General features: G+C 44.1%; 1 protein-coding gene across 5 annotated transcripts in view; it reads left to right on the top strand.

The window, feature by feature from the left end:
• Positions 1–10,655, top strand: part of LOC307035220 (uncharacterized protein) — a 29,280-nt gene extending 18,625 nt beyond the window's left edge. The window contains exons 1-6 of one of the 5 annotated variants that reach the window (XR_013807053.1): positions 2,186–2,347; positions 2,736–2,796; positions 3,555–4,163; positions 4,271–4,408; positions 5,163–5,286; positions 5,466–7,616. Coding sequence is in view for 1 of the 5 variants with exons in the window: in XM_079674298.1 (XP_079530424.1) it covers positions 4,354–4,408; positions 5,466–5,878 (468 nt within the window). In the remaining 4 variants the exon portion in view is untranslated. Of the gene's footprint in view, positions 1–2,185; positions 2,348–2,735; positions 2,797–2,824; positions 4,164–4,270; positions 4,409–5,162; positions 5,287–5,465; positions 7,617–10,353 lie in introns of those variants that run through there. The other 4 variants (XR_013807051.1, XR_013807052.1, XR_013807054.1 and 1 more) reach the window with 4 other exon arrangements.
• The last annotated feature ends 1,671 nt before the right edge of the window (positions 10,656–12,326 follow it).

Raw genomic sequence — 12,326 nt, 5'->3', positions numbered from 1 at the left:
ATTACTCGTTATTCTCTAATCGTTCATTAGAAACTGTATATAATGGCTATTTTGCACATCCCTTTCAAGATTTCAAGATGTTCTAAGGTTCATTGACATATCATTATACACAAAAGTGTAGTTATGAAATGAATAAAAAACTTGGGTCGCAGGTTCCTCAACAGTGATCAAGGCATCTATCAATATTTGTGTACCTCCACCATTAAACTGTCGTATTCTGCAAATATATTATTCTATCTACATACATCTTATAAGAGTATAATAAATATGTATAATATCGGTTAAAATAAGTGCTTCAACATAGTTAACATTGCAGGAAAGTTGATTGTCAAGTCCCAAATCAAACCATGCAATATATTAGACTTTAAAGGGGACCTATCATGCAAAATGCACCTTTGTACGTCTTTTATACATGAATATGTGTCCCCGGTGTTCCAGGGAACTCACCAAGTGTCAGAAAACACAACCCTCTCTATTTTCCTCCTTAGCCAAATCTCTAAAAAAGGGGCTGCAACGGATCTGAAAAAAACGGATCCAGATTTCAACACTTTTCTACGTCACAAAGAGGTGCTCCGCTTATTTGTCAACTCTACAACTATTAGGGGAATGAGCCACGGCCACGTGCATTGCCAAACCTCTCATTCGCATATAGGACGGATTTCCGTCCATTTGGCTCTTCAAATGTTAACGAAACGGACAGACTTCCGTGCACATCAGCGGCTGTCCGATTAAAACAGTTTAATGCACTTTTAACACTCACGTACCCAGGATTCCTGCTCCTTTCCTGGGTTACAAAGTGAGGTGACGCAGCCTGTCCTCTGGGTGCGCTCTGTGGGCGGGGTATCGCAGCCTGCTCCTCACTGCCTGCCACTGCGCTCTGCCTCTATCCACACAACTTTTCCCCCGCCTTTCAGAGACTTATTGCTGGGTCAAACTCTAAGTTACAAACTGTACACATTGCATTCTTGCTAATTAGCCAAAAAATGAACGGAATAAGTAGCAAGCATCGTAACAAACAGAGTAAAATAAATAGGGACAACAGCTTGTTAACTAAACATTCAGAAACGTCCTGCTGCAACCGAGATGTTTGCACCTCCACCAAAACCTCCGTTACTTCAGGGTCAGTTTCTGGATCAAATTGATAATATGCTTGAACACATGCATTGCTCTGAGATGACATTATTTATTTATTTATTCCACACTCGTAATCACAGCAAGCATGGTAACGCGACTCTCGCCGGCGCATGCCCCCCCTCTTCTGCAGGGGGGCATGGTCAGCTGCTGCTCAGAATTTTCAAAGACAGGCTTGGAATAGAGCGAAAATGAGCGAAACGAGGCATGGCTAAAAAATGATCTGTTTGGTATTTTGAAAAATAAAATGTATAAATATACCTTATATAGGTATGGTCATACACTATATCATTTAAATATAGCATGATAGGTCTCCTTTAAGTACTTTCTCAGGCTTAATAGTTATCTGTAGATACCCCCAAATCTTTTTGTTTACATGTATTTAAAAGAAGACCATAACCTAAAGTATTATTTTATGTTTTAATAAAGCCTAATTAGTTTGTCTGTTTTGCACATCCTCCTATTAATATCTGTGTACATCCGGCACTAAACTGTTTTATTCTAGATATCCTTTGCAGTATATTCTTGATATTTTTCTATTCTATATTTCTATCATTGACCTTCTACTTTCCTCCTATTTTGTATGTACTCTTAATATTTAAATGTTTTCATCAAATATAACATATTCAACAAAACATGCAGCAGACATTAGGCAAGGCAATGCAAGTTTATTTATACAACACCTTTCAACACAAGGCAATTCAAAGTGCTTTACAAAAATGAAAGACATTAAGAAAAAGGCATTTAAAAACAGTCATTAAAAAACACAATCTACCTGCATTGCAATTACTCTAAATGTGTAATAACGTGGATTAACCGGTAGATGATGAGGGTTAACCCTTATGTTGTGTTCGGGCCTCCTGTGACCCGTTTCAAGATAAAATTATATAATAACTACGCTTTAGTTTTTTTTATCAGAACGAGGCTTCATGATATCCTCCACAACAGCTATATAACACTACAACACTGATTTTGACAATTTTAGCCAAGTCTGAAGGTCTCTAAAAACAAAAGGGTATCATGTAGTGTTCGGGTCTGGGGAGACCCAGCGCCATATAGACTGAGAGTTACGTCATCTCCGTTCACTCCAATGGACCACTTTTTTACAGCAATGGCGGATCGTGGAGCCTCTCAATCGTTCCCCGGAAGTTAGCGCCAAGGCTAGCAGAGCTGTAGAGTTGCAGCATAATAGACCGTTTGTGACGGACTTTTAAAGGTAAGAAGAAGTTTAAAGATGTATATTGCGGATATTATCAGTACATCTGAGTCAAATTAACATGTATTAAAGGATATCAGTGGATTATCCCTAAATTAGTAGATTTAGGGAACGTTTACAGATAATAGATTAAGCTAGGATACCGGATCAAGTTAGCAACACACGTTGAACAGCCTTTTAATTGTAAATTCCGTTCTCTTAATGTCATTTCCTCCAACGTTGTTGAATTAGAGAAGAGGGGCTTCTAAACGGGATTGTATGCGGGGGTAGAGGCAGTTAAATATTAGATAAATATAACTTTGGTGCGTTTAAGAGTGAGTGTTTTTAGCAGAGCCATATTGTGTCCTTGTGATTATGTTGATTATTACCTGTCTGTATAATGTTGCAGCTCAGCTGATTTTGGATTGATGGCAAAGGGAGAGGGACTTAAGTGAGAGTGAAAACACAAGGTAAGTTTAATACTACTGTTTTATATAAGTAAGCATACTAAACATGTATTCTATCACTGTATTATATAAGTAATCTTGTTAGTAACCTACTGTATGGCAGGTGGAGGGGCAGTGATGGTACAGGTGGAGGAGCAAAACTGCAAGACTGCAAACTCACAAGACAGAGAAATCAAAGTTTGTTCTCCAGAGAAGAGGTTGATTTCACTTCAATTTTTTATTTCATATTTTCTAAAGATGTGGAAATGGCAAAAAAAAAAACCTGAGAGCTGTAACCAAGACAACTGTAACAACATGAGTAGAGAGCCAGCAAGGTTTTTCAAGTCCCTCTCTTACTCCATTTTGCCAACCCAAACTTCCAGGTACATGACGGGACACCTTGCTTGTTTTTGTTGTTTGCGCTCCTCTGGCTGGGTGCTGGCAGGTGGAGGGCAGTGATGTTGGCAGGTGGAGGGGCAGTGATGTTATGGGTGGAGGGGCAGTGATGTTAGCTGGGTGCTGGCAGGTGGAAAAGCAATGTTTAGTCCAAATATTTCCATTACAATGACTAATGGAAATGATTGCAGCTGTGGATCTGTTTGGGGGTTGCTGGATGTGGTAGCTTGGCTGCTGTTGTTCCTTTTCACCTTTTTGGATTGGCTCTTGCTTCCAAAATGGCCATCTTTTAATTTTTTTTTTTCCTGTCATTTCTGATTTGTTTGGCCTCAATTCTCAGCCTCAGCCGTATGAATCTTTTTACGAGTTTTTGTTGTACTCCACAGCATGACGGAAGCCTGCTGGAGAGGGCCTGAGCTTCTTTCTCCAAGACACCCACTGCGTTGGGGAGCTGCATGAGGGAGGAACCAGTCTTGCTCCTAAATAGTTCCTCAATTTGGTGAATGAAGTCAAAGGCTTCTTGGGAGGGATGACAAAGAGCACCTGCCTTGAAGTCTTTCAAGTCCACTAACAAGATGTTGTCACCAGAAGGACTCTCATCATGGTGCTCTGTTGCAATTTTGCATTTTTCTCAGATGCTGGCAAACTTGATGATTTTGTGGACGATGTAGCCTGCAAGATGGAAGAGAATACATTTCTCAGTTTTTGTGAGGTCAGGTGCAGCTGCTCTGTTCACCGCCATCAGCTGTTCCACTCTGACTGATGGAGTGATCTTTGGCTCCCCTGTGTCCAGGAAGTCTGCCAAAAAGCTAATGTGGTCTTCCTGGTAGCTCCCAGAGCTGATGGTGGTGAGGAACTGCCCCACAGATATGATTCTCAGTGCATGATGGAATTCAACTGGAGTTGGGACAGGATTTTTAGACCTCACACAGCTGGATGTATTTTCAAGGCAGTCTTGTGTGAACCTCGACGTTAACACAAACCTGTGTCCTTGTGTAAGCATCTCCTCTTGTATGGCCAAAATTCATGTTGTTGCCATCATCATCCCTGTTTGAACAGGCTTCCAACCTTCTTTTTGACCTATTTGTATCCCACTAAACAGATCGACAATGTTCTGGAGGATGGTGATGGCCTTTTGGTACTCCTCCATCTTGAGCCTGCTCAGGGCTGTAATTGGATGGTGAGATGACATCAGATCAAACCAACGATCAACCTGCTCCAGGAACCACGCTGTCGTCAGGTAGGACAGAGGGCGGTTTTCTTGCTGCACCATGTATTTCAGCCCAGCACCTGTAGCCTTACTGAACACATTTAGAGCAAGACCAACCTTCATCTTATCAAAGTGACTTGGCTCGATGGCTGCAGCTGAAAGATGGGGAGCTATTTTTAAGGCCATCCCTTCCTGAAAGGTCAATAAGTCCTTAATGGGGACCACAGAAACCTCGTTAGAGGGGAGGTTCTCTCTGTTAACAACCTCCTCAGGAATTATGAAGACCTGCCCAAGGACAAGGGCACTTTTTAAATGTTTTACCAGATGTGGGACATCGGGCATGAAATAAAGCTGCCTGTCTGGTTTTGCTGGATGTGGCACCGATGTTTTATTTTGGTCCACCCCAAAGGATTTCCACATGGCTCGGTTAGGGCTACCCATGTCGGTGGTGACATCAAGCACATGTAGCCCTATGGATGCTGCCCTCTGTATTATATCAATAATGATTGGCCTGTACTCTGCTCCATTGGTAGAATTGCCAGTGTAATGATATGCCACTACTTGCTTCCACCGTGTTGTGTTTCCAGCCAACATAAACACACAAGCATGTACAGTTTGCCTGTAATCATGTCTAACTCCACACTTGGTTGATTGCCATTTCATCCAAGGTCAACACACACTCCATTTCAAGGTCTGTCAATCTATCTGCCTTCAATTTGAGGAAATCAAAGACCTCTGTCAACACACCAGGCTCAAACTTAACACATTGCATCCTTCTTTGCAGTGTTCTTATTCCTGGAAGGGGAATCTGCAATTCCTGCAGAGTTTTGTAACCCGTTGGTCCGCACGCAAAGCACATTTTTAAAGCCTTCTTAATTGTCTCATTGCTCCATTTCATCCCCTTTGTGGTGAGTCTGTCTAATGCCTTAAGTTGGTCTTTTGAAAACGTTTTCTTATATTTCTTGTCCCTAATTTTCATTATTTTCTTGAGAGCTGCATTTTCCTTCCTGGTTTTTCTTAGTGCAGACTTTGCTTTTTTGGTGATTCCTTCTTGGATCTTAAATGTTCTCTTTAATTTTTTTAATAGATCTGTTTGACTGGCTGCTGGTTCCCTCGTATGCTGACTGGCTGCTGGTTCCCTTGTATGCTGACTGGCTGCTGGTTCCCTTGTATGCTGACTGGCTGCTGGTTCCCTCGTATGCTGACTGGCTGCTCGTTCCCTCGTATGCTGACTGGCTGCTGGTTCCCTTGTATGCTGACTGGCTGCTGGTTCCCTCGTGTGCTGACTGGCTCCTGGTTCCCTCGTGTGCTGACTGGCTCCTGGTTCCCTCGTATGCTGACTGGCTGCTGGTTCCCTTGTATGCTGACTGGCTGCTGGTTCCCTCGTATGCTGACTGGCTGCTGGTTCCCTCGTATGCTGACTGGCTGCTGGTTCCCTCGTATGCTGACTGGCTGCTGGCTGAGTGGGTGGTGTCCGCCCTCCCTGTCTCTCCTCACTAGCCATGTCCTCTCTTTCTTCACCCTCACTTTCCTTTCTCTCAGTCTACTCATCCCTTCTTCCCTCAATCTTTGAGACTAATGTAAGTAGAAGACATGGCACTGTACATTTTCGAACATTTAAAATATTATACAACTTAAAAATAAGAAATATTACTTTTGTTACTAAGAGTTCATACTTATTATACCTGTGTCACCTTTCACACTACAGCTGTGATCATGAGCTATGGGCTTTGTAGATACAGGTCCCGGGGTGAATCGTGGTGCAGGGGCCCTTCTCTTTTTTACCACAGGGCGATGCACGAAGATGGTGGGTATAGCCCAGGCCTATTCAACTGGCGGCCCGCGGGCCAGATGCGGCCCAGAACCAACTCCCGAGTGGCCCAGCCTCCCGTAGCCAAATTCCTACACTTGTACAGACCATGAACGCAACACTCCGGGTTGTATAGAAACCACTAAACCACAACGCAGCACGTTTTTTGAAAGTGCATCTAGTGGTGCTAGTAACGGTGGTCCTATGATAGCAACTCTAAAACATGTCTCTCTCAACTCTGAAGCGTAAACAGAGACAAAACGGTCATTTATCTTGTGGAGCAGATCCAAGTCAAGCTGGACCTTTTCGCGACCGACCTGAGCACGGGTCGGATGCTGCATTTTCCGACGCTCCCCAAACACATCACATCTCCGGCACAAATCACGGATGTGATGACAGATTTCATTGCGAGGTTGAAAGAGAACTTTGCCGGTCGATTAGGACTTGCTCTGTCCACAGAGGTGATGATGGGCTTTGCCAGAGACCCCTTCACTGTTGCAATAGAGAGGGACGTATCAACCAGAGCAAAGGAAGTGGTCCCCTGCATCGATAAGGGGAAATATACACTGGAACTTATTGACATGCAGCGCACTAACGGGCCAGCAAAGTTTTGGAGTGATGTCAAAAAACAGCAGTTCCCTAACGTTCAGAAAGTAGCGATCTGTGTGCTCAGTATGTTTGGATCAACATACACATGTGAATCAAGCTTTTCACACATGAATTCAATCAAAAGTATCACTCGCTGCTCCCTGACTGACAGCACTCTTCACCAATGTCTTAGGATTGCATTGACATCCTATGAGCCAAAAATCACTGCTCTTGTTCAAAACAAAAAATGTCCCTTCTCCCATTGAGAAAGTCAGCGATGACAAATCACAAATGAGGTGATAGTAAGCACCTAGTTTACTATAGTAGACGTGTAGTGTAGTATTCATTCATATAGTTACCCGTATCCCTTGTTATGGGTTTGTGCACTGAAGGGTTTGACAGTTCTTTCTGTATTCATTTAAATGCACTTTGTAATGTGTCTGGGTCAAATGTGACCAAAACGTATGATTTTTTTGTTATTACTTGAAAAGTGAAAAAATAGTATTGCTACAGTACTACAGTACCTCTTTGTGTTGCATTGGAGCTCTTTAGCTGTTTTGTTTTTATATGTGAGGACATTTATTAAGACTGCTATTATTGTATTCAGTAAATGCACTTTGTGATGTGCCTGGTTAAAAAAAAATAACCTGAATACTTGACTTCTAAAGCAAACAAATGTAATGCTACAACTGTGCACTTTTTTTTCAGATTCTGTTAAATTAATGCTAATTTGTTGTGTTTTTATGCACTTTTTGACCTACCTTTGTTAGATGAACAATGAATAAAAATTGCATGTTTTTCATCGCAGTAATATGTGTTGGTTTAAAAGGTGTCACTACCCGCTTTTTACAGGCCGCTGAATGTCTGGCCCAGCTGAATTTTGTAGTTATAAAATCTGGCCCAAATGAATGTGTAGTTGAATAGCCCTGGTATAGCCTATGCTCTCAGCCAGTGACGTGCGGTGAGGTTCATGGCTGGTGAGGCACTGACTCTTTCAGAGTCAGATTTACAAATATTATATTTTGACCTTAATCGAAATATTCGGCTACTTTCAAAAGCTTTTTTAGTCTGATGCTTCGATTCATTTTAAACAGACCGTTCAACAAAAGGATACCCAACATCTAAATATTGGATTGTTCTTTCTTAGTAAGATCCCATTTTCATTACAATTGTGGTCTTACCTTGACTTGAACATGAAGTCCATGCTATCCTTCTGGACAACAATCTCTATTACTTTTTTCAAAAATTCCTCCTTATCTTCCTGTAATTTGAAACTTGTTGTTCGTGTCTACCGTCTCTGCGTAGAATAACAGTAGCAACAAGAACCTGTGGGCTCATGTGCGCCCCCTTCAGTGTGGCAGAGGTTATGGCTGCCTCCCCTGGTGCTTTTTTCATTGCCGTTCTATGATGAGACCAGCGAGCCTAAATATCATATATACGTGAAAAAAGTTATTTAGAGACTATGGATGGCGAGGACAAATGTAATGAAGGGATCTGCAAACATTACATTGGTGACATACATTGAGATGGTAACAGGCATGCGCTTAGTGCCCGCGCTCCAGCCAGTTTCTGTGGGGCGACACATTCTGAGGTGAGGCAGAGCTCATCTGTGCCTCACCTCACCCCACAGTAACTGGCTTGAACGCGCTCACAAAATAAGTGCCCGCGTTAAATTAGTGCCCGCGCTCCAGCAAATTACTATGGGCTTACGAGAGGCAGAGCTCGTCCCTGCCTCACTTCTCATCGCTACCCGTAGTTGTAGCAGAGCTCGGCCAAATTGCTGATTTTGACTTTAAAAAGCGATTGGAATAATACATAAAGCACATTTACAACACAGATCAGTGGAGACATTTTATTATTACTATTTAGTTTTTCTTTAGTTGTTTTTCCGTTACATTGGAGTATGACAGGTGAGGCTCTGCCTCCCCTGCCTCCCCTGACCGCACGTCGCTGCTCTCAGCCTAGTCTGGCCCTTTTTTGTCTTGACAAACTGGTCTGCATGAAAATGTGCCTGCGGAGTGACTTGAGGTTACTTCACACACAGAACAACTCAGTTTTGTCTGCCAACATACATATTCCATAGTGGTTGAATACACAGTATTAGGAAACACTTTATACTTACTGGACATGTTATACTCATTACATACTGTATATAAAATATGACCAAGAATGTGAGACAACTTTATAGAAAATTCATATCACATCTGTTCCTGATGCCATTTGTCATACTTTGTTAAACTCACAAATAATAAAGTTCCATAACTTCAGTTGGGAACAAAGACCACACCTTATCTCCCCAAGGCAATTTGACATCCAATAGGTGTGCTATGTTTAAGCAATAGCTCACGTCGGGCTGAACCACGCCCCTTAGCTGTGATATAATTAGCATATATCACGGCCTGAAGTGAGCTATTTCTTTTATAAAACGGTTACCAAGTGTGGCAATATGAAAGAAAAATACACACTCTAATTTAAATAATTTTCCTTAGTAAATAATGATGTTCAAAATAAAACAGTCCCTCCGTTGCCTTCTACACGAAACCTAGTGGTGGTTGCTATGCAACAACAATAACAGCTAGCGAACATATTAGACAGAGAGCGTTGATCCATTATTTGGTGGTTTATTTACATTCATTTTTCTATGTTGCCGTTTATTGTGCAGCCACTGAAAAACTGTCCAGCATCAGTAGAATGGCTTACGTGGTGACTTGTATTGGTTGAGGTTCTTCTAGGCTGCTGCTTGGCGTGGCGAGAATATTGCTCCACTTTCTCCGGTTCCCGAGATTGGGCTTCCAGTAGCTCTGGAGAGAGCTTTCGCACCTGTGGCCACTAACGGTCATAATTTCTCTGCTTTGTTTCAAGACCCGCATCAGAAAGCTTTTGAATGGGGGTACTTTTCCAGTTAATCTACCTGCTCTTCACGTAGCTCTGCATGTCATCGTTTAGGTGCTTTTTTTTCTGGAGATAGGCACTGCTCAATCCACTCCTCCATAGTAAGACCCCCCCCGGAGGTCGAAGTTAATCTTAAATGTTTCCATCTTATGCTTTGTAAGTTTGTTTCGTAACGGAAGAAATTTAAATATATTTATAGAACTGACAAGTCAAATCAAGCAATCTGATTGGTCGATAGCGTTTTTGCGGACCTCTTTGATTACAGATTTGAAAACATTGTTGCTTGCTTTAAAAGTAGCAAAATTCATTATGTCAAACCTTGGAGAGTATCTAGATATCCCTGCCCTAATGCCAAAGGAACTGCACACTGAATATGTTTTGCCGTTTGATGTGTATGTCTGGGCCGCTGCGTAAAAAGGAGGCTTTCTTCCCCGTTACTTCTCCGCTGCTTTCTTGTTCCAGTTTGAAAAGCAAACTGCAGGCAGTTTGCTTTTCAGCCCAACTGTATACTGTGTTTCTCATGCGCGGAGGGATACTGACTTATTGTGAAAAGTAACTTACAATTTTACCCGTGGTATACGCTCAGTATATCACGGCTAAGAACCAATCAGATTGCTTGATTTTACTTGTCCGTTTTATAAAGGTGTGTATAACCCTTTCTCCTGTCTGTTACTCCCTCTTTCAGCACAATAACCAGAGGGGGATTCAATGGAGCCTGAATACCTGCACTGAAACCCTCACCCTGCACCCTGAGTCTCAACTCTCAGTGTTTTTCAAGCCTTTCCCCGGTGGCGACTAGGAGGCAGCAGAGCAAACCAGGACAACACGGAGGAAAAGAAAACAGACAAACTATATGATATGCTATTCAATGTTTATTGAATTCCATGTATTTGCAATGGATGTTCCTAAAACAGGGGGTTACGTATTGTAACCCTAGTTATATAAGCACAGGCGGAGCCCTCTACTGGACTCTATGGGTACTACTCTCTATCATGCTGTTCGTGCTTTCACCTACTGAGTTTGCGTAAACGTAGCCGGCGAATCGGGGCGAGCCTACCTGAATGCGCGCGCAGGCCCACAGTATATAAGGCGGCTACACCCGCCGCCCACTATCCTATACACTCTTCAGCGAGCGGACTAGGAAAGACAGGGCCCCCAGGTAGAGGGCTCCGCCTGTGCTTATATAACTAGGGTTACAATACGTAACCCCCTGTTATATTTCACATAGGCTCCGCCCTCTACTGGACTCTATGGGTACAGTGGGAGGAGCCCCGATGTATACACGCCCTGTCATCCAACAACATCGACCCACCACACCGTCCCTGACCGGCTTTGGCTAAAAACCATTGCATCCCCACTTCCTCCCATCCGGTTGTAACCGTAGAGAAGTCGGGGCCGCAATTTGGATAAGGCACACTCACACAGCTTACTTCGTGTAGAGTGTGCATGGAAAAGACCTGTGCGGAGACTCCGTCTGGAGCCTACCGCGCACCATGTTCCCCAGGTCCCTCAGGAGCATGGGAAACCATAAGTGCACCACGTCCCCCCCACTCACACACGCTCCGTGTAGAGTGGGCATGGGCAATAATGAGGAAAGCTCCCCCAGCCTGCCTCCAGCCCTGTATGGGTCTGATTGCGCACCATGTCTCCAGAGTCCCTCAGGAGCATGGGAAAACACAAGTGCTTTAAGTCCAGGGGGGGGGGGGGGGGGTCAGACACCTGCTGACCCACAGCCACCCCCCTTCTCACCAGTCATGTGTTGCCTCTGCAAGCACAGACGACGAGAGGGAGCCAGACATGTCCAGGAGATCATATTTTATGAAGGAGCCTGGCGTAGACCAAGACGCCGCTGTCCATATATCTTTTACACTCAAGCCGCTGAATAAGGCTGTTGACACAGCCACAGCCCGTGTAGAATGTGCACGGCCCCCAGTAGGGAGGGCTCTCCCCGCCCGTCCATAGGCATGTGTAATGCACTCGCAGAGCCATCCTGCTAGGCGCTTCTTGGAGAGAGCTTTTCCAGCCACACCATCCCCAAAGCACACAAACAGTTGTTCAGTGCGCCTAATGGTAGCCGTGCGCTCTACATAGCATGCTAGCGCCTGCACTGGGCAGAGGAGGTGCAATTTAGCCTCCCTGGCCCCAACATGGGGTGGAGGATTAAAGTCACCTAACTGAATAGCCCTTGATCTGAATGAATTTCTCATACTTTTAGGAGTAAAGGAGGGGTTCAGCCTGAGTGTCGCCCCGCTACGGTCACCCCGGATCAACTGACAGCTTGGGTGCACCGACAGAGTGGTCAACTCAGACACTCTTTTGGCCGAAGTCAAGGCAAGTAGCAATGCTGTCTTCCATGACAGTGCTTTCAGGGAGGAAAGCTCCAGAGGCTCAAATGGTTCTGTGACCAGAGCCTCGAGCACCAACAGCAGGTCCCACTGTGGGGCGGAGGCGCGCACTACCGGGGCGCTGCCTCCTGACCCCCTGCAAAAACCGCGTCATAAGCGGCTGACTGAAGGCTGACCTGCCTCCAAATCCATCATGGCAGGACGAAATGGCTGCTGCGTACACCTTAATTGTGGAATGAGCCAGCCCCCTGTCCACCAGTACCTGTAAGTAGGTAAGAATAGAGCCCAGCGTGCACGACAAAGGCTCTAGACT

This window comes from Notothenia rossii (assembly GCF_949606895.1).
Source record: "Notothenia rossii genome assembly, chromosome: 1".
Lineage (NCBI taxonomy): Eukaryota > Metazoa > Chordata > Actinopteri > Perciformes > Nototheniidae > Notothenia > Notothenia rossii.
This window is presented reverse-complemented; position numbering and strand designations above follow the sequence as displayed.